The sequence below is a fragment of the Schizosaccharomyces octosporus genome, assembly GCF_000150505.1.
Source record: "Schizosaccharomyces octosporus yFS286 unplaced genomic scaffold supercont6.3, whole genome shotgun sequence".
Taxonomy (NCBI): domain Eukaryota; kingdom Fungi; phylum Ascomycota; class Schizosaccharomycetes; order Schizosaccharomycetales; family Schizosaccharomycetaceae; genus Schizosaccharomyces; species Schizosaccharomyces octosporus.
Window position 1 is genome coordinate 2,722,330 of NW_013185621.1, and position 19,124 is coordinate 2,741,453.

The 19,124-nt window shown below is 37.6% G+C and overlaps 11 protein-coding genes across 11 annotated transcripts; 7 read left to right on the top strand and 4 right to left on the bottom strand.

Annotated features, from left to right (window-relative positions):
• Window positions 1–21: 21 nt before the first annotated feature.
• On the bottom strand, window positions 22–3,024 carry SOCG_01769 (DNA replication factor C complex subunit Ctf18). Its single transcript, XM_013164722.1, has 3 exons — window positions 631–3,024; window positions 458–585; window positions 22–415 (listed from the first exon to the last, which is right to left on the bottom strand). Exons 1-3 carry the CDS (start codon window positions 2,983–2,985, stop codon window positions 58–60), a joined length of 2,841 nt encoding a protein of 946 aa, XP_013020176.1. The 5' UTR covers window positions 2,986–3,024; the 3' UTR covers window positions 22–57.
• Window positions 3,025–3,264: 240 nt separating this feature from the next.
• SOCG_01770 (Nem1-Spo7 complex regulatory subunit Spo7) lies at window positions 3,265–5,011 on the top strand. Its single transcript, XM_013164723.1, has one exon. The coding sequence runs from the start codon at window positions 3,610–3,612 to the stop codon at window positions 4,327–4,329; it is 720 nt and encodes a 239-aa protein (XP_013020177.1). The 5' UTR covers window positions 3,265–3,609; the 3' UTR covers window positions 4,330–5,011.
• On the top strand, window positions 4,956–7,439 carry SOCG_01771 (RNA-binding protein). Its single transcript, XM_013164724.1, has 4 exons — window positions 4,956–5,218; window positions 5,256–5,293; window positions 5,377–6,883; window positions 6,935–7,439. The coding sequence occupies exons 1-4, from the start codon at window positions 5,189–5,191 to the stop codon at window positions 7,049–7,051; spliced, it is 1,692 nt and encodes a 563-aa protein (XP_013020178.1). The 5' UTR covers window positions 4,956–5,188; the 3' UTR covers window positions 7,052–7,439.
• On the bottom strand, window positions 7,087–8,833 carry SOCG_01772 (isocitrate dehydrogenase subunit 2). Its single transcript, XM_013164725.1, has 5 exons — window positions 8,619–8,833; window positions 8,379–8,522; window positions 8,270–8,318; window positions 7,413–8,177; window positions 7,087–7,363 (listed from the first exon to the last, which is right to left on the bottom strand). The coding sequence occupies exons 1-5, from the start codon at window positions 8,682–8,684 to the stop codon at window positions 7,257–7,259; spliced, it is 1,131 nt and encodes a 376-aa protein (XP_013020179.1). The 5' UTR covers window positions 8,685–8,833; the 3' UTR covers window positions 7,087–7,256.
• Window positions 8,834–9,064: 231 nt separating this feature from the next.
• Window positions 9,065–10,463, bottom strand: SOCG_01773 (dpy-30 domain-containing protein Sdc1). The gene is made up of 2 exons (XM_013164726.1): window positions 10,242–10,463; window positions 9,065–10,186 (listed from the first exon to the last, which is right to left on the bottom strand). Exon 2 carries the CDS (start codon window positions 10,011–10,013, stop codon window positions 9,693–9,695), a length of 321 nt encoding a protein of 106 aa, XP_013020180.1. The 5' UTR covers window positions 10,014–10,186; window positions 10,242–10,463; the 3' UTR covers window positions 9,065–9,692.
• A 279-nt stretch (window positions 10,464–10,742) lies between these two features.
• SOCG_01774 (uncharacterized protein) lies at window positions 10,743–12,341 on the top strand. Its single transcript, XM_013164727.1, has one exon. The coding sequence runs from the start codon at window positions 10,808–10,810 to the stop codon at window positions 11,996–11,998; it is 1,191 nt and encodes a 396-aa protein (XP_013020181.1). The 5' UTR covers window positions 10,743–10,807; the 3' UTR covers window positions 11,999–12,341.
• SOCG_01775 (dual-specificity MAP kinase phosphatase Pmp1) lies at window positions 12,293–14,204 on the top strand. Its single transcript, XM_013164728.1, has one exon. The coding sequence runs from the start codon at window positions 12,659–12,661 to the stop codon at window positions 13,577–13,579; it is 921 nt and encodes a 306-aa protein (XP_013020182.1). The 5' UTR covers window positions 12,293–12,658; the 3' UTR covers window positions 13,580–14,204.
• Window positions 14,150–14,841, bottom strand: SOCG_01776 (40S ribosomal protein S12). The gene has a single exon (XM_013164729.1). The coding sequence runs from the start codon at window positions 14,752–14,754 to the stop codon at window positions 14,305–14,307; it is 450 nt and encodes a 149-aa protein (XP_013020183.1). The 5' UTR covers window positions 14,755–14,841; the 3' UTR covers window positions 14,150–14,304.
• A 109-nt stretch (window positions 14,842–14,950) lies between these two features.
• On the top strand, window positions 14,951–16,368 carry SOCG_01777 (signal peptidase subunit Sec11). The gene is made up of 3 exons (XM_013164730.1): window positions 14,951–15,181; window positions 15,315–15,637; window positions 15,700–16,368. Exons 1-3 carry the CDS (start codon window positions 15,155–15,157, stop codon window positions 15,932–15,934), a joined length of 585 nt encoding a protein of 194 aa, XP_013020184.1. The 5' UTR covers window positions 14,951–15,154; the 3' UTR covers window positions 15,935–16,368.
• On the top strand, window positions 16,306–17,194 carry SOCG_01778 (V-type ATPase V0 subunit E). The gene is made up of 3 exons (XM_013164731.1): window positions 16,306–16,487; window positions 16,698–16,748; window positions 16,805–17,194. Exons 1-3 carry the CDS (start codon window positions 16,396–16,398, stop codon window positions 16,863–16,865), a joined length of 204 nt encoding a protein of 67 aa, XP_013020185.1. The 5' UTR covers window positions 16,306–16,395; the 3' UTR covers window positions 16,866–17,194.
• Window positions 17,195–18,017: 823 nt separating this feature from the next.
• Window positions 18,018–18,986, top strand: SOCG_01779 (uncharacterized protein; the record flags this gene model as incomplete). The annotated part of the gene is made up of 1 exon (XM_013164732.1): window positions 18,018–18,986. The coding sequence occupies one exon, from the start codon at window positions 18,018–18,020 to the stop codon at window positions 18,984–18,986; it is 969 nt and encodes a 322-aa protein (XP_013020186.1).
• Window positions 18,987–19,124: the final 138 nt, after the last annotated feature.

The window sequence follows — 19,124 nt, forward strand, 5'->3', positions numbered from 1 at the left end:
AGCGAAAAAGAGATAAGATTGTAATGAAACAAATAAAGAAATATATTAATATACAAATTACTCAAAATGAAGGATGTCATGAAGGGAGATGGGCTTTCGAATGGCATTTGAAAACCCATCATGGAACTTCAGATTAACCGCAATAACTTTCTCTGAAGAAATTGGAGAGGTTTCGTTCTCTACGCTATTTTCAATGTGTTGAGGGACTTTAATTTCTCTACCAAAAAAGTCGCGACGTATCGTTCTCTCGAGTCCCACTTCTTTTCTTTTCTTTTTCGATGATTCCGAAGAGGAAGCTTTTGGTATAGAATTTTTTTGAACTTGTTCAAGGCGTTTCCGAAGAAGTTCTTGGGAAAGCAATTGTCTAGTTGAATACGTATGAGAGGGAGGATTCCATACTAGTTCTTCTAACGGACTGAAAGGTTAGATGTTTGTCAATGTCGAATACTATACTTACGGTTCAAGTCGATAGGTGTACTGTCCATCACCGATTGGAATATGATTCAACCTCAGGTTGTAGTGGTCTATGATTCGCACGGCATGCTCAATTTTTAATTTATCTTCGGCACTAGAGCTTCTAGATGACTGAAACATAATTAGCTTTGGTTCAAATACATAAAATATCGTTACCTTCTTTATTGGAGGATTAATAACACTTAACAATGGATCAATTAAATCCAGGAGTACGGTTTGTTTTCTATAGAACTCCAAATCTTGGGCATTGAAGGAAGACATGAAGGTATCCAAAATCTCAAGCCGGTCGCGACGAAGCTTCATCATTTCCAAATCATAACGAGGATATCTAGTAAGATGAACTTTATTAGCAGAAGCATATAAGTAATGAAAGTGAATAACGGAATAAGGCATATATTTCCATAATTCGTAATTTCCTCTATGCGTTAGTGTATTAAGTTGATCAAAAAAATAAAGCCAATCTGCTGTTAGGACTGGTTTAGAGAACAGATTATCTGTAAAAGGCATCTGTAGGTAAACGTGATAGCAATCCATTAATGTAGCATCTACATCATTACCACTCTCAATCATGTTTAATAATTTGTCTATATGTGAATAAGATATTTGCGATGCTTCTATACTTCGTAGAGAACGCGCATCAGGGCGATGTAGAAGGGATGATAAGAGACCTGAATTTGTTGATGAATTCGTTTTTGGTTGTAAATGTCTAATCATTTCCTGATTAATGGATGATGCCTTTAGAGATAAAAGTTGTAGGCTGTTTAGACAACTTCGGATGTCCGAATTGTAAATATCAGTCAATAACGTTAACGAGCGACTGTCTATAGATAAGTTTTGAGATCTACAAATAGAGCGTAAACGTCCTACCAAAGTTGCTTGCGGAGGAGCATTGAAATAAACTACTTGAGCATATGGTCGCAAAGGTCTTAACGCAGGAGTATAAAGATCATTGCAGATACAAATGATAGGACGACAAATTGTCTTTTGCTTCGACTTTTTCTTTGATTTGGTGCTAGTTTGTGCAACACTGGCTTTTTCATCGCTTTCCAGAAGCGCTACAAGAGCGCGTATGAAGGCAGGATCTCCGCCATCAACTTCATCCGCAACGACACAAGTAGGTTGGGAAGACAAGGCAGAGTGATAAGAGACAGCCGCTCCAATTTTTTCATGAACTGTGCTAGCTGTACGATCATCGCTAGCATTTATTTCGAGGACCTTATAACCGGCTTGACGAGCTATTACATGAGCTAAGGTTGTTTTTCCTGAACCAGCGTGGCCAGTCAAAACCATAATCCTTTTATCTGGACGCCCTGTATCTCTAACTGCGGCCTTTGATACAGGAAATTGGCGTGGTGATGCCGACGCATACGGAGTGCTATGTCCATACACAAATGGATCCCAAGCTTTAATCCAACGCATGGCATCTCGGTGTACTCTTTCATCACCAATTAACTCTCGAAACAATTGAGGACGAAACTTGTCAACCCACATCTCCTCAGTGTGTAGCAAGCTTTTTGATGCAGGATAACTTGAGGTCTTGTCTAGGTGGCCGGCTGAAGAAAGCAAATCTTGATTCACTTTGGGTTGCGCCTTAATACCTTCCGACCAACGTTGGACATTTCGAAGTAAAGTGTCTTTGAAGAAAGGGGTTTCTGATAGCTCGGTAGTATCGTCGGCACGTTGCTGATATGGAATTTGTATATGTCGGTTATATCGCTTAGGAAAATGAAAAATAGCACCAGAAGAACTACGAGCAGTTACATAACCAAAGGCACTGGAAGAGCCACTTGATGGGTTTGCATAAGGACTACGCGTCGCCTTGTCTAGATCATGTAAAAATTTGGCATCAGGTACATTTGTACCTGTAGGTGCAACATAGAATGGATTAGAGTCGACGCTGGTGTCTTCTTTGAAAGAAAATATTGGATTTGTATCCGGTGAAGGGAGACGGATTGAATTACTCAGAGAATTATTGTTTTTCTTGCCAGGACTATCAAGTGGAAGTTCTTCATCTGGAAAAAATAGGTTTCCTTTTGGCAACTCTGTGTTCTGTTGCCATAAAATGGATTGCGTTTGGGATAAATCGTACTTAGATTCGGCCATGGGAGTGTCGGTACTCATTGGCTTACGAGAAATAAAGCTACTCAAGTCCATTTCCGAATATTCTGATTTATTATCAAGCTCAACTTTGGAACTGTTTGAGACATTCGGTAACTTTGTATCTTCGACCATATAAGAATCCATACTGGATGCCCCATTTTGGGAGCCATACAAATCCAAAGTTGAAGGAAGATCATTTCCATTTCTCGTTGGAGACCCAATTGGTTGAGAACTGTGAAACAAATCATTTGGGATACTTCGATGCTCTAAATTTTCCAAAGAATTAGCGTTTCTCATCTCCAAAAGGTACTCCTCTTCTTCCTCGTATTCATCCTCGTCATTTTTCTTAATGTTTTCTTCTTCTGCTTCTAGTAATTGCTGTAAGTCTTCATCATCAGGTATAAAATCCATGGACGCGTATTCACGGTCTGGTTTATTTACACTTCTTTCAACATATGCTCGACTACGATTTAAATTGGTTGCCAAATCCCATCCTATTCGTTATCTTGATTAACGTGTTTTAGTGATAGACCTTCTTCTCTTTTTGGGTATATTATTGTGATCGGTGTAAAAAATACTGTGTATCGTTATACTTCGCTATGTAAACTTACAGTGTCTCACAATACTGGATCTTTGGAATGCGCGCGATTTCTATGCATCTTTCGCATATTTCCTGTTTGTTGAATCTTCATTGTTGAAGCCGGATTATTCATTTCTATTTGTGAATTACATTCCAAAGATTTTTGAATTACTGATCTGTACGAATGGAAATTGTTTAACTGGCTTTGCTGTGAGAAACGAGGTTTTGTAGGACGTAAGAAAGGGTTTAACTCTTTTTAGCAGCAAAGCATTGAGAATAAACAAATCAGTTTCGAAAGATTCAGTGTTGACGTCTAGGAGTAAAAAGGTGAAGAAGCGGTTTTTTCGTTGGGAAAGTATATGACAAGTTGGTGAGTATTTTCGTATTTATCTAAAGTAATCGTCGGTTTACGGTCTTGGTCTTTCTAAACTTAAGCTTGATTAACATACAATGCCATGTCTTCTCCCTTTGTTCCTAATACATTGGCTGTGTACCATAATCTTTTAATTTTAGAAGCTTCCTTTCGAAAAACATATCTACAGCTTCGCTCCCGTCGACGAAAGTATCTAGCTTTTTACATTTCTATGTTGACATGGAATGTTTACTTTTCATACAGGGTGTTTTTTCGTGCTTCACTGTATTCGTTAATTGACCTCATTTACAAATTATGCCTGCTTTCAGGAATTGTCACTATGTTGTTGTTTTACGTCCTTGGACTTTACCGTTCAAGCATAGCATATCCTTCGCGCTATATTCAACAGACAAACAAAGCTTTGCGCTTATTCAACATCCGTCTCGTCATTACGCCAATCCCATTTTTCCAGTTTCGAAATCCTTTAGATGATGGCGTTCATTTGGTATTATCGAGTAAGCGCTTTGACATTCTTGTGATTGAAGGTTGGGAAGCGTTTAGAACGGCCTATATGACCTCTGAACAAAGACGTCAAAAGAGGAAAAAGCGGTTTCGTAAATCATCTGCAATTACTGCACCTTCTTCCACCTCGGCACAAAAATCAAGGATGTTTTCATCCCGACCCAAAATTAGAAGCGAAGGCCAAGCGATTCCTCCGCGGTTGGAGTCAGTTTATGAGTCTCCTACAAGAAAACGGACTACTTATTCCCAAGATCATTCTTTCGATGGTCCGAATTCCCCCTCGTTCCATGAGCTCTCATAGGATTTTGTAAGACAATGGTAGTTCTTTCTGTTAATATCGTCGACTTGGTCGTTAATCCTTTATCCATTTTAGTTTAGTACTGGACTCTAATTGTTAATGGCTCTTCTTTAAATAGTTCCTATCATTCGTTATTGTACTTTTTAATGAGTATGATCTCTATTGTTTTTGTTTTTATTTAAGTCTTGATGGTACTTCTATTTGCCATTTAAACAGCCTTTGATTATAATTGACATCATTTTTTAGCATTGGCATACATGAAAGTTCAATATGCTTTTTGTTTTCGTTCCCTCTGTCAATTCTTCTTGAGAAGTATTTTCATTAAAGGCTCAATGTTGTTTGATGAATTATTTTTGTTTACGCTTACGGCTACTCGAGGACATCACTTTGTTTAAGTTATCAATTGAAAAAAAAGTAGAAACTTTACAATGATGCTAATGAAAAAAAGATACAAAAGATCAAGTTTATCTATTTTACTGAAAATTTCCTTTTTTCATATGTTCACTCATCTGTTGTTCCTGAAGACAAGTGTAGTATGTACCTGATTATATAAGTAAATTACTTTTCAGAAGATTAGTGCATAGAACAATTACAATTTAAGCCAAGCAAACTATAAACAGCAAGAGCTCGAGGCATTTATGGTCGCAAAAATAGTATATACATTTCGCAAAAATTTACATAGAATGAAGTAGTTGCCATCATTAGGTTAAAGACAGAATTCAATTTCGATTATATATTGCCAATGTATTTTCTACTATATCCTTCTAATTTGATGGTCGAATTTTGAAGTTGGTACTAACCGCTTACATGTCCATCAACAACCTATACCTAGGACCTGTCACCAAACTTTCCTCTAATTAAGATGCCCTTGTTTTTAGAGGAACATGCACAGGTATTAATTTGCTGAAGAAAAATTCTAACTAGTTTAGTACTTGAAAAAGTATCTGGAAAAGGCATTAGAACCCATGTAAGTAAAACTATCTTACACTGAAGAGGTGTTTTTGAGTAGAGAGGTTTCATTACTTAACAATAAATACTAATGTACTATAGTTCCGATGCTGATGCTGGTGTATTGTCAGACTATGCTATGGCTCTTTTACGGCATGAATCTTCAGAGGAAGAAGTTCGTCAGCTATGTTACTCACAGCTTGAAGACTTTTTGAGGCAAGAAACGGTTCCTTTTGTTGATAAAATTTTCGATGTTTTACGTGAACGATCCTACCTCGAAGAAGCCCCAGAGGTGGCAGCTACTGTACAAACAAATGATTCACCGCAGTATACTGATAACTACTCTTTCCCGCCGAAACATGATGCTCCTGTTCCAAACTATATCGCTCCAACTCCGCAAAATCCAAATGCATTCTTCCCCCCAATACCTCCCATGATGCCAATGCCAATGTATCCACCTCCTGCGATGTCTGATTCAAGGTTTATGTCGGAGAATCCCGGATTTTATAACCCCTCTAGTCCGGCTGGAATTCCTCCTTTTCCTCTCCCTTTTCCTCCTACAGGACATCCATCTTCATATTTAAAAATGAAAAACAAGAAGCGGCCTACTCCAAGAAATGACCCCTACGGGTCGACTCAAGCAGGTTTTGGTCGCCGTAATTTTAAGGGTGGTCCTGGTTTCCCAATGGGTCAACGACCCGGTCGTATTGCATTAAATGATCCAACGAACACAGTTTTACATGTTCGTAACATTCCCGAAGAATATATGGATGAAGAGAAAGTTAATTCGTTCTTTTCTAAGTTTGGTGTTCTCGAAAAAGTCGAGCTTGATCCTCAACATCATGCAGCTATATTGACTTTTACGTCTCATGAGGCAGCTCAAAATGCATGGTCGACGCCAGAGCCAATTTTTAACAATAGATTCATTAAAATTTTTTGGTATAATTCTAATAGAGCTTCCCAGGGTTGGCCAGCCTTCCGCCAAGACCCTTCTCAAGTATCCTCAGAATCTCCAGACGTTGAAAATCAGGAGGATGATGACCCTACTCTATTATTACAAAACGAGGACTTTCATAAGGATATTGCTGAAAAGCAAAAACTGCATGAAGAACGGATGAAGCGTTTAGAAGAAAACAAAAAAGCTCTAGAAGAGTTGAATATAAGAAAACAAGAATTGGCTTTACAACAGCTTGAACAACAAAAGTTATTGATGAGCAAAATGAGGGAAGTTGATCCAGAAAGCAACAATAAGTCACAGTTGTTGGAAACACAATTAGCTGTTCTTAAAGCGGAAGCTGAAAGTTTGGGTATTCCTGTAGCAGGAGGTAAGGAAATTCAGGCAGGTGCCTCCACAAATCATCATCCCTCTTCATCCTTAGCTTCTCACAGAGGATCGTCTACATTTAGAGGAAGAGGTAGAGGTGCATTCTCTTTGGCATCTATGTCTATAGACAATCGGCCTACAAAGATTAAACTAAAAAATGTGACGCCCGAGAAGAACGAAGCTCTGCTACAGTTCGTTTTCAGTATCGGCGATTATGAAAGTATTGATGAACTTAATCCTGGCGAACGGTTGATTAATTTTCAAAATAGAAAAGCAGCTGAACGCGTAAGTGCCGTTACTAAGTCTTGTTTATGAATCACTAACATATATTTGTAGTTTTACCATGGAGTCTTACGCAATCCTTTTTTGAAAGACGTTCAATTAGAATGGGTTGCTAAAAGTGCTATAATACCTTCGCAAGCACCCGAAAACATGATGGAAGACCAGGCATGAATAGACTACCAAAAAGGAAACACAACATTGAAAAATGTTGTTATTTAAGGTAATAAATTTCATTTAATTTTGATTTTATTGTGAAATCTGTATAATTGAAGAGGGGGTTAGATGTTTTGTATTTCAAATATTATTTCAGTGTAAAGAAGTCATCAGCACAATTGCTCCGTGAAGGCATTAATGCAAAAAGGATTGAGAAAAGTCATTACTTGAGACGGGAAATGATGGCTTCCGTGTATTCGACGTTCGAAGATTTACCTCCCAAGTCCTTGGTACGAGATTCGGGGCTGTTGGCAAGGGTATCAAAAATAGCTAAAATAGTGTTAGATTAAAAATCGCAATTATATTACAAAAGACGTACCTGTTTCAATTTTAGCAGCATGCTCATTCAAGTTCATATGTCTCAACATCATGATGGAAGAAAGAAGCAAGGCAGTGGGGTTGGCAAGACCCTTTCCGGCAATATCGGGAGCAGTTCCGTGAACAGCTTCGAAGATAGAGGCATCCTTACCGATGTTACCAGAGGGAGTTAAGCCAAGACCACCAATGAGACCAGCGCACAAGTCGGAAACGATATCACCATACAAGTTGGGCATAACCATGACAGTGTCATTGTAAGGAACGGGATCGGTAACAATGTTGAGGCAAGTATCGTCAAGAATTTGCTCATTCAATTTAATATCAGGAAATTCGGGAGCAATTTGCTTTGCGGTGTCAAGGAACAAACCATCAGCCATCTTCATGATGGTAGCCTTGTGAACAACGGTGATGTTATCTTTGCCGACTTGACGAGCATATTGGAAAGCATAGCGAATGACACGTTCAGAAGCAGCACGAGTAATCAATTTGATAGATTGAACAACACCAGGAACAACTTCATGCTCAATACCGGAATATTCACCTTCGGTGTTTTCACGAATTAAAACAGTGTGGACATTGTCATAAGGAGTTTTATAACCGTTGATGGAAACGCAAGGACGAACATTAGCAAAAAGTCCGAAAGTTCTACGAAGAGTAAGGTTCATAGAGACATGTCCTTTGCCAACTGGAGTAGCTAAAGGTCCCTTCAAAGCAACCTTGTTCTTTCTAACAGATTCGGCAGCATCTTCAGGAATAGCAGTTGTTCCTATAAGATGAAAAGTATTAATAATCAGATAAGACTGGCAAAAATATATATATTTCGTCAATTAAATTGACTTTAGGTAAAAGAATACATACCATTTTTTAAAAGAGGGTAAACCTTGACGGGTTCCCATTCAATGGGGACCTATAAGGATCTATTAGCTCTATTTCTTGTTTGAACATCTTCTTTCTCTATGAAACATACCTTCGCAGCAGCAAAAACTTGTTCAACAGATTTTGCAATTTCTGGTCCAATGCCGTCACCAGCAATCATAGTAACAAGGTAGTTTCCATTGGCGTTCTTAACACCTTCAAATGCTCCTTTTGCTTGAGAGCTATTCATACGTCTCTATTATCGCTTGGTTAGCTTGAGGGAACTTTAAAACCTTTTGTTAAAATGAATTATCCGTCTTCATTAGTCAGACGTAAGAACCAAACTACATACAAAGCTGGCTTGTGAGCATCTAGGGATTGCTCTTAAAGAAGCTTGATTACGGAGTAACGAGATCATTTCTGCGAGTTCTTGTGTTCCCGTTCAAGAGTTGCAGAGGGTGTGGAGTGTGAGTTCAAACTTCCCGTTTCATTATAAACATTGAATTACGTACACAACCGTGTATCGGAAAACGTAATACCGCATCGGAACGATGAAGTTGCGGAAAGGATTTATTACTCTACAAAAAGTAGAAAAGAAAAGTTAAATAGCTTAGAAGAAATGCGAATTTTGCACACAAAGGTTTGGTTACTTGGGCAATGGGTTACAAACAATACGCTTGGCGTAGGTAGAAGAATACAATGGGATCTCTAGCAGAGCAATTGAAGTAGGTGTTTACGCGCATAAATGAGCTACGGTTGACACTTTACCTAAAACATTCTTTCAATAGTTCTCATAGAATAGGGAAAGCAAAATATACAAATATCAACAACCTGACACTAGGCTCAAAAGTAGTATTACAATAAACAAGTTCATCAAATGTGATGCAATTATATATATAAAGAAAGTATTTGAAGCTAGCAGCAATCCTTCTTTATAGTCTAAGGCGTATATGCAGATATCAGGGGTTAGTTAAGTCGTCCTTTTATCCATATTAACTGTGTCTTAACAACGGTTTTGCTCTTAAGAGTAACCAATATTATCAAGGTCATTTATAAGACTTTACGATCCTTTTGAATGTGGGAAATTTTTAGTTTGAATGCAAATCGTACATATGAGAATCGACGTGAATTATAGGGAGTCTTTTGGGCCTCCCAGTGTTAATTTGTAATTACACCCCATATCTCATTCAAGTACTTCTCATAATGAAAACGGTGGAGAAAGACATTCAAGGGTCCAAAAACAAAGGTTAAAAGTAAAAGATCATTTTTATGTTAACGACTCAAATCCCCGGTGTTGTACATGATAGATTCGTTGGATACTTTTCAAAAGTGTTAGGAAGTTCTGCTAAATTGGATCTGACCCAATTTATGATCACATTCTCCAAAGGAATCCTTCAATTCTAAGAATGGACAACAATTAAAACTTTTAAGGACCTGATGACGTGTCTCCAGTGGGAGGAATATGTTGCGAAGCATCCGTCGTAGAAGGAAATTGGGAATTCGAATTTAGAGTAGACGTCGAATTCATATGATTCATGTGTTGAACCGGTTGCTGAGACTGGAATTCGGAGGTCGTTGATCCAGACTGTTTTCTCTGTTGTTGATTTTGGCTTGCTTCTAACAAGTAATGGCCCAGTACTTGGAGAGGATTTTCAGGCCTATCTCGAGCAAGAATTTTCATTCCCTCCAAAAGAACTGGAGTAACATTTTCATTGATATACTCCCTAGATGGAGAAGGACCTGACATATTGTAAAGCGTTAAAGGGAGAATTTGGCAAAAAAACAGGTGTGTTAAAAAGATATCGAACTTTAGATAGAAAAAGCTCCAAAAAGGAATCCTGTTCTAATTAGAGAACAAACGATAGGTTTCCTATGTCAACAATAGAAAATGTCTAAGGGAAGGAGAATAAAGGAAATTCTCTATATCAAAGGTTACTTAAAGAATTAAATTAGAATGCAATAGGCTAAGCCTTACTTATTGAAAGCTCACTGACCATAAAAACAGACTGCTGTTCATTCATGGTGTAAGAACACCATATTTCTGAGCTTGAGTGATAAGTTACACTGTTACCAGTTATACCTTTTTTAAATAGTGGATTTATATTAAGTAAGATTGTATGAATAAGATTCAATATTTATATTTTTATGAAACAGAAAGTAAATATGTATTTCGTTCAAAATAGTCATCGCCTTGGAGCATTTGAATGGATTTTAAGAGGTCGTTTGAAAAAATGTGCCAAATCAAGCGGTATACCAGATATATGGCTTTATTTTGTATTTTGTTTTAGGAAAAATAAGTAGGAATAAAATTCAGGTTTAGTTAAGATCTACTGGAATCCCTTTTGTTTTTCATGGGTTTATTTTCTTATTTTGTTTCATGTTGTTTATTTACGAATTTTTGTGTACTGCAAAGACACTCACTATCATATATAAGGAGGATGTTGGTATTCGCAAATCCATGTTCGTCGAGATAGTGCTTGAAATGTAGTTTCTGCCGACTAGTTCATTGAAATCCTCCAGCATCTATTGCTGGTGGTTTGTATGTCGAGTAACGATTTCTCTTTCGACAAAGGAGTTACAGAGGATCCTTTTTTAAGTTATGAAGCCTCTGTGAAGTCGCGTCCCAACTTTTCATTAAACCCACGGGAATCTTACATTCAGAATGCAAATCATCGAGACGATTTACCTCGCTTGAATCACTCACCGGATCCGGCAAGTAGGGAAAACTATGGTTACGTACAGGAAAGCAGTCGAGGTGGGTTCTCTTCGTTGGATGCTAGTAGCAGGTCTCAAAATCTGTTTAAGCATGATCGACCAGAAATAAGTCATTCTTCTATGCGCAACGCAGTTGGAACTTTAGCAGAAACATCTCTAGAACGGGAATCTCCTTCGGATAGCTCAACCGTTCTGCGCGAATTGGATGAACTCAAATTCAGACTGAGCAACATTGAACTACATTTGAGTGACACTTCGCGAACCCTACCATTTTCTTCACAATCGTATAGTCCTTATGGAAATTACAGAAATCCCGCTTCGCACATCAACGCACACTCCTTTTCCCCGGCTCCTTTAAATACGATGCAAACCGCCTTATCACAACTGCAATCATATCATCCTTCTCCGGCTGTTTTAGAGCCCATCCAACAAGCTGTACAGCACGCCATCACACTCATTCATACTACTCCGTCTACCGTAGTGGAGGGTCTTTGCCGCAGTTTGGCTGAATTGTGCCTTGGTTTGGTCCAACAAGCGATTGATGCCTCTTTATCAAATCATCAACCAGGTCAAAATTCTATAGAAATGGCACCTCATTCTACTGCCCTTGATTTATCAAGTTCCGTAAATTCATCTCCATCCCGTTCCATCAGCACCGGTACTTTTGCTTACGGGTCACCGGATCGTCCTTTATTCCGCCAACCTCCTCCTTCCCAAGGATTCAATTCTAATTACAGAAATAATTCACCTTCGCGTGCGTCTTCTCGACATTCCATCTTTTCTGATACCTCTCGCTTCCAATCCAAGCTGCAAAGGTTACCGCATTCTCCCCTTCGACCTAGACAGCCTTCGTCGTCCATGTCAACGAGCTCGACTGCGCGACAGCCATCAATGAAGTACATAGAGAACTCTCAAGATCCTTCTTTTGGTCCTTCGTTTCTTGATACCTCTTACAATCACTCTACACCCACAAAAAGTTCTTTGAATGTTTCCCCAGAACCCGAATCACCTCTATAAACACTATTTGTTAATCAAATTCTACACCAATTCCTGTCATAAGAGACTGAATGTAGTAGAAGGGTCTCGTTATACGTTATACGATCTTTAGTTAATTTACTAGCATAATTTTCCGACCTTGATTCTGTTTCCTTTTACTACACAAATTTCTTTTTTTTTTTCTTCACGAAATGCAATACGATACTTTTCATAAATAAATAACTTAATAATAAAGTCTTTTTGGGTCAGAACGAATCCCTTGGTTTTAATATCTAGCATTCTCCATATGTCTGAAATCGATTTTGCATATCAACCCTCCCAAAAGAAAAGCTACTATATTCTTAATCTCATTAAAGAACGTTCGATTTTACTTCTTGTTTTATTTACTTAGCAATGAGCTTTCAGCAAAGCCTTCTTTTTCTTTATTCTGTAAATGCAATTATAATCTGTTACTTCTGTGACTTCGTCGTAAAGGAAGATTTTATAGATCCACTAACTCGCATTCTTCCTCTTCAAATCAATGAAAGGATAGAAGTACACAAAATAAAAGTGTAAAAGATAATTAAAGGAACTGACATTGGAGTTTCTGTTGGATGTTAGCCTTGTTTAGATTGAACGTAACAAAGCGTTGTGGCATGGTCTTGAGGTTTTACCAAACACAAAGTATTATTTATCAAAAGAATGGAGAGTCAAGCTACAAAAGAACAAGAAGAAAAAGGTCGTAGCTATAATGATTTGAGGACAAAGCTTTGGTCGGTTTCAGAAAATTCTGAACCGACGTTACCTTCAACAAAGCTTTCAAGGAAGTTCCCTCAAAACCGATTATCGCAAAAGTTACTCCCTTTAAAAATATCGACGTCTTCCCTTCCTAACAAAAGAAATGATGATTATGAAGCCTCTGATCAATGTTTGTCTCCTCATCATTCTATTCTACCATCTCCTTCTAACGTTATTGGCAACCAGCCATATCCAAATGGCCCTGTATGTATTTATCCTCCAAATATATATCTTTATGCGAAGCCCTCTATGCCGATCTTACAGTCGTTTGATGTCGTCGTCAATGTCGCCAAAGAGGTAGTGCAACCATTCACCAGTGAAGGTCGCTGCTACAGGGATTCCAAATATAACCTGGATATCCGCGTATTCGATTGCCTTGAGTATATCCACATACCATGGGAACACGATTCGCAGTTTTTAATTGAACTGGATCAATTGGTGTCATTCGTTACCAATCAAGCACTTTATTTGAACAAGCGTGTCTTGATAAACTGTCAAATGGGTATTTCAAGATCTGCATGTCTTGTTATCGCATTTATTATGAAGACTTTAAACCTTAATGTTTCTGATGCGTATGAATATGTCAAGCAACGGTCCCCTTGGATTGGTCCTAATATGTCTTTAATTTTTCAGCTCTCAGAGTATCAGCAGATCATCCATAAAGGTACGAACTCAACATCTCGGCCTACGAACTCTTCCTTTTTTCCGGAAAAACCGTATACAGCACAACTTCCTCTTTCCTCTACAACTTCGACTGATTCTCTAACATATCCGGCTTTACGAAAAACTAAAAGCAGTGGCAGTATGAACAATGAATCCCCGTGAGACCGTTCTGCTTTATCCCGCCCTATTCATCATCTTTTGTTTTTGACGAATGTTCTTACGCTTCTTTGTATCTTTCGATACCGTACAGTTTTTTTAACACACTCCTAACGCTTTCTAATTTATTTAATTTTACGCTCGTTTTAGAAAATTGGATCTTGAGTCAAATTGATCATTAACTAACACCATAGCATGTGTGGTCTTTGGTTTTACAGTCTTGTTCTTCCTGAAAGAGTTGCTCATTGTATTCTAATTGGACCCCCGTAATTATAATTCTTTTCTCTTCTCTTATAACGGACAAAATTACAGTCATTCGGTCCGTTAAATTTTGGCTACTAGCTAATAATCAACTAACTTCCTAAAGATAGCTAGTTATAGATATCTACCAGCTTTGAATAAACATTATATAAAACGAAATGAGTACAAACGATGGATAATGTGTTTTGTTTGGAACTATTGATGGGCTGGAAGAACGGTCTTTCTTTGTAAGAAGAAAGATGTGAATAATTCTTGCTAACTGTCATTCTCTTCATGGAAAAGTTGTATAAACGCAGCGTCAATTTTGATTGTGTATATAGAAAAATTATTTTGTTGCTAATATAAATAAATGCATGAATCGTTAAAATCAATCGATGTAAGCACTACTTTTTGACTACATAGTACAGTTACAGGTTATTTTTTGCTGAAGAATGTGCTGTATTGCTATCGAAGACTTATTACTTCTAACTTTAAGCAGCAAAGCTAGAAAGCAAAGTTTGCAAAGCAACGGAGTCTTCACCGTAGTCAGTAACGGCAACGCAAGAGCAGCCGACAACTTTACGAGCATTGCCATCACGGTCAAGGACACAAAGGCCAGCCCATTCACCCAAAACCTTAGGATCAGCAACCTTCACCAAAGGAGTTTGAGATTCGGCACAGAGTGCCTCAATAAGCTTAACGTAAGCTTCTTGGTCACAGCTTTCGCAAAGAACGCAAAGGTGAGCTTGACGACGGTCGAGGGCCTTAGAAGCTTCACGAACACCACGGGCAAGACCGTCGTGGACAAGAGAACGCTTCAAAACCTCCTTCAAAGAGTCTTCAACAGACAATTGGGTGGAAGGAGCAGTTTCCTGCTCAACAGCCTCAACATTTTCGACGACTTCTTCAGCCTGGGGCACAAAATCTCCTTCTGTTGACATTTTAATAAGAAAGTGTAGCGTTAAATCAAGACGTCCTCGATTATATGCTCCGGGTGCAAACAGTAATTTTCTCCAATACTTTTATGATTATTATCGAAAAAACAGTCTTAACCCTACCCTATAAGCTCTGAATGCCTTACCCATGTATTAATTTAGCGAGTATGTGCGTTTATCTGTAATGCCAAATTGGGTATAGTATCAATGCACTTTTGGATGCTCACTAAACCAAAAACAAACGCGAAGATTGTTTAAAATTGCTTTTCCCTTTAATTCTTTCATTTAGAAGGTTATTTTTTTTTATTCTCTTAAAAATTGCATATTTATCTTCTTGTAGTAAGCATATCTACATATTACTGATTGTTGGTCCTTTGTCTTTTCCATAAACGACGCAGCTTGCAGTATGAAGACTAAAATGAATTTTCGACAGGTAAGAACGAGTTTCTGAGCTAAATTCTAGCTCCTTTTGTTTATCTAATATTTATTTTTTGGCATCTAAAGCCTAATATTGGAAATGGACGAATGTTTACGGAATAAGAGTGGGTCGTCTAACTCATGAATAGGTGCTTTCCCAGGTGCTCAATCTTCTGCTTGTGCTTTCAAGTGCATACATGGGCTATAAAGCGTTATCGTTTATGACTGACTGTGAAAGCCCTGTTGTCGTGGTATTGTCCGAATCAATGGAACCATCGTTCCGTAGAGGCGATCTTCTATTTCTGGATAATCGAAAGCCATCTATAGAGAAAAAATTAGAAGGGTCGGAACCTTCTCTTTGGGAAAAAATTTGGCATGGCTCTCCGTTGGGAATTGGTGACATTGTCGTTTATTCTTTGCCGCACCGTCCGATCCCTATTGTTCATCGAGTAGTCAAGTTGTACGAATCAGAGTAAGTACATTAAAAAGCTTCCTATCCAACTGGTGAGATAAGTATTAACCGGAGACTTATAGGAATGAAACGAAGTTTATAACAAAAGGTGACAACAATCGAATTGACGATGTTGGCTTGTTTCCTCGGCCCATGACTTATTTGGATCGTGAAAAGCATGTAATTGGTGTTGTTAGAGGATATTTCCCTTACTTGGGAATGATTACGATTTGGTTGACAGACTATCCCATCTTAAAATACGTATTGTTGGGAGCACTCGGCCTTTTGACTTTATTTCAAAAAGAAGAGTCCTCCTAGAACTTGGAATGATCCTTTCGTTCTTCTCTGTCTCTCTTTTGCATTAATATAACCCTAAAAACTCACTTCAAGAGACGTACCAGTGGTCTGCAACAGGAGTATTTCTTACCTTATGGTAAGTAATATATGACAAACCAAATAGAATGATTTGGAAAAATGGAATATCGAGAAAGAATTAATAGCCCAACCTAGTACATAATGAATGGGTCTGTTTTTTCCTGACTATGTTTGTTCAAATGATACTTTTTACTTTTTAATATTTTACTATTAACTAATAATGGCATTTTTCCTACACGTATATACATTGAATTTCGCTCCGTCCTGCTGACTTAACATTCCTTTATGCCTAAATTAAGTAACGGCTTTGTGACCTTTGGTAGAACGTACAACAGCGTAGTTAGATTCAACTTGGACGTAAGGAAAGTTGTTTAATATTTATTTTACGTACGATTTAGACATTCATGAGCGGGTATTCTGTTCTTTTAGTTGGATTCCTCACTGCTTTGCTGTGTGTGGTTTCGTACTATTTCGCTCCGAAAGGAAGTAATACAAAGTAAGTTGGAAATAAAAAGAAGAAATGGGAAGGACAAGGATTATCCTCTATATTACTTACGGGTTTAAAATTAATTTTCGTCTCTTGAGTGTCTGTTGACATTCCTACATGCCCTTCAATTCAATATGTTCAACTGCAACATAATACTTGGGTCTCCTGTTTGTGTGCCAGCGTTCTCTCGAGTTTTTATTAACTTGTTTCTTAATTTAGTACATGGCAAATGACATTTATCTTAACTTTTTCTTGCTGCTACATTTTATGGTAAGAAATGAATTGTGCATACCTTGTTCGGCGCAATAGCTAACGAAACAATAAAGGGCCATAACTTATCTGGCACAGCTGCATCCCCTGGAGGCTCCTACCCGCGTCCTGGAGTAGTTTGTCTCAAATGAAAGAAGCGTGAAGGATCATCGTCGTCATTCATTATATCCTTATATAACTTGAAACAATTTGGATGGAAACTATTCTCTCCGGTTTTTGACGCATTGTCTTTCCAAAAGCCTGTTTTTCACGAAAGATCCCAAACCCTTTTTGACATGTATGTCTACCTACTTTATAAATGTTCCCCCTTTGCCAAGTTTGCGTGAAATACAACTTCTCGTATTCAGTTCTTCCACTAGAACATAGCTTCTCTTTAAAACGTTGAAACAAATAATGAAAGTCGTTATGTAAATGACAAAGATGCAGATTTTGTACGTAAGTAGTAGACCCTTCCAGTCAGAGCAATTACTTTACGTTTACAAACCATATAAACACATAACAACAAAAACTATGCTATTTAAACGAATCTGGGATGTTCATGTTTTTGAATTGGTACCTTCAGAATTTCTATTTCACATCTCAGATGGCCCAAATTGTACGGTTCAGTTTTAAATAATCGAGTCCATGGAAATAGCTCTTCGTCTAACGCTTAGACTTCAAATAGAGTGTATACATGTACAGACTTATTCACTTTGCTTTTGCTACGTTAATTTGTTTATTACTGCAATTGTATGATGTTGTTAAATAGCTTTGGGGATCGTAGCGCTGCATTAAATAATAAACAAACCGCAATTTTGTTTACAAGATAAAAAACATTTTATTATATATAAAGCTTGCAAGCACTAATTCACTTCTAAGAGAGAAATTAAATGGATAAAAAAAGGCTTTTAGAAAACCACGAAACGTAGTAAACTTCACTTCCCCATCACTCTAAACTGATGGGACTGAAATTCATTTGTTGACAAAAATAGAATAAAGAGGTCGTAACTAATTTTTTGACAAATTCTTTTTTTTTATAATTTGTATTTTGAGGATTATTTAAACTCTGAAAGATAGTTCATCTTTAGCTGACAACAGCGAAAAAATGCTGACACGCGCTTGAATTTTATACGGTTGTACGCTTCGCGTATTAACACATTTCTATTAAAAAGTATCTTTTACGTGAATTGAGAAAAATCTAAACTTGTCAACATTTGCTCTTTCTTTAATATTCATGTTCTAAGTCCTAGTGGCCTTATGTTTGCTACGAAGCAGAGAGGTACATCAATAATGAGCTTTAAAAAAAATCAGGAAGATCCATTGTCGCATAAGAAGAACGAGAAAGGAATAAAACTACAAGAAAATCCTATTACTAGTTCGTCTCAAGAACGCTTGGGACGTATTTCGGGTACCGAAAGAAAGATCCAAGCCATACTAGATGAGCATGCTCAGATTATTTTTTTACCAAAAGAATGCGAAAAGGTACATAGGATTCGGAAAGCTCTGGGGGAACAGCTGTGTATCTGGTGCGAAGAATGCGAAGAACGAGCCAATACTTACAAAAGAAAATCTAAACAGCTTCAGGAAGAATTCGATTTTCAGAAAGAGCTTTTGGATCAAATAAAGGATACACAAGCATTAATTCAGGAGAAAGAACGCGCGCAGGAAGCTACTAATCTGAAGACTCTAATAGCAGAAGTCAACAAAGAAATATCAGAGTTGGAAAGAAAACTATCTATTTTATATGATCATCGTTCTCATCTTTTGAAACGATTACAGACATGCGACTCGCTTGAACAAACAGAGATCCACAACTTGGAAGATCGACTTTTACGATTACAAGAACAATACGACACTCGACCCCATGTCAGTAAACTTACGAAAGCCATTCATGCTTTTCGTGAAAAAGAATCTTCTTTAAAATTTATGGTTATTCAAGCTTATTCCGGAATCCAATTTTACCAGCGCTTTATAGAAGATGTTCATCCTCATGAAATGAAACTACAGTCTATGTCCATGTCTACTGGTATTTCCAAAGCCAGACCACAATTACCTGAAGCTGAGCGTTTGGAAATTGTAACTTTACTATCCTCCATCTTGCACTCTTTCAAATCTGCTCTTGAGGTAGCAATCTCAAACAACTGGAAACCTATTATTGTACTTTTGGAACAAGACATAGTCCTTTACGAAGAAAAAATGAACAATTTTTCGTCCGTGACTCCATCTGATACTTCCTTCGAATCCGCTTCTCATAAGTAAAACTAGTATCATACTTTGACAATGTCAGTCATTGCAGGTTGTTAATTGGATTAAATCCATTTTATATATTCTCTTTATTTATTTATAAATTAACTGTTGACGTGTTTTTCGTTTTATTTACTTTGAACTTCTACATCA

Coding starts and splice junctions, on each gene's coding strand:
- SOCG_01770 (XM_013164723.1), top strand. CDS start 3,610: ATGTCTTCTCCCTTTGTTCCTAATACATTGGCTGTGTACCATAATCTT.
- SOCG_01773 (XM_013164726.1), bottom strand. CDS start 10,013: ATGTCAGGTCCTTCTCCATCTAGGGAGTATATCAATGAAAATGTTACT.
- SOCG_01776 (XM_013164729.1), bottom strand. CDS start 14,754: ATGTCAACAGAAGGAGATTTTGTGCCCCAGGCTGAAGAAGTCGTCGAA.
- SOCG_01775 (XM_013164728.1), top strand. CDS start 12,659: ATGGAGAGTCAAGCTACAAAAGAACAAGAAGAAAAAGGTCGTAGCTAT.
- SOCG_01769 (XM_013164722.1), bottom strand. CDS start 2,985: ATGGATTTTATACCTGATGATGAAGACTTACAGCAATTACTAGAAGCA. Junction 586..630: donor TTAATCCTCCAATAAAGAAG/GTAACGATATTT, acceptor ATTATGTTTCAG/TCATCTAGAAGCTCTAGTGC. Junction 416..457: donor TACACCTATCGACTTGAACC/GTAAGTATAGTA, acceptor CTAACCTTTCAG/TCCGTTAGAAGAACTAGTAT.
- SOCG_01774 (XM_013164727.1), top strand. CDS start 10,808: ATGTCGAGTAACGATTTCTCTTTCGACAAAGGAGTTACAGAGGATCCT.
- SOCG_01778 (XM_013164731.1), top strand. CDS start 16,396: ATGAGCGGGTATTCTGTTCTTTTAGTTGGATTCCTCACTGCTTTGCTG. Junction 16,488..16,697: donor CCGAAAGGAAGTAATACAAA/GTAAGTTGGAAA, acceptor TTCTTAATTTAG/TACATGGCAAATGACATTTA. Junction 16,749..16,804: donor TCTTGCTGCTACATTTTATG/GTAAGAAATGAA, acceptor GAAACAATAAAG/GGCCATAACTTATCTGGCAC.
- SOCG_01772 (XM_013164725.1), bottom strand. CDS start 8,684: ATGATCTCGTTACTCCGTAATCAAGCTTCTTTAAGAGCAATCCCTAGA. Junction 8,523..8,618: donor GATGCTCACAAGCCAGCTTT/GTATGTAGTTTG, acceptor AAGCGATAATAG/AGACGTATGAATAGCTCTCA. Junction 8,319..8,378: donor AAGTTTTTGCTGCTGCGAAG/GTATGTTTCATA, acceptor AGATCCTTATAG/GTCCCCATTGAATGGGAACC.
- SOCG_01771 (XM_013164724.1), top strand. CDS start 5,189: ATGCCCTTGTTTTTAGAGGAACATGCACAG. Junction 5,219..5,255: donor TTTTAGAGGAACATGCACAG/GTATTAATTTGC, acceptor TAACTAGTTTAG/TACTTGAAAAAGTATCTGGA. Junction 6,884..6,934: donor ATAGAAAAGCAGCTGAACGC/GTAAGTGCCGTT, acceptor ATATATTTGTAG/TTTTACCATGGAGTCTTACG.
- SOCG_01777 (XM_013164730.1), top strand. CDS start 15,155: ATGAAGACTAAAATGAATTTTCGACAG. Junction 15,182..15,314: donor CTAAAATGAATTTTCGACAG/GTAAGAACGAGT, acceptor ACTCATGAATAG/GTGCTTTCCCAGGTGCTCAA. Junction 15,638..15,699: donor GTCAAGTTGTACGAATCAGA/GTAAGTACATTA, acceptor GGAGACTTATAG/GAATGAAACGAAGTTTATAA.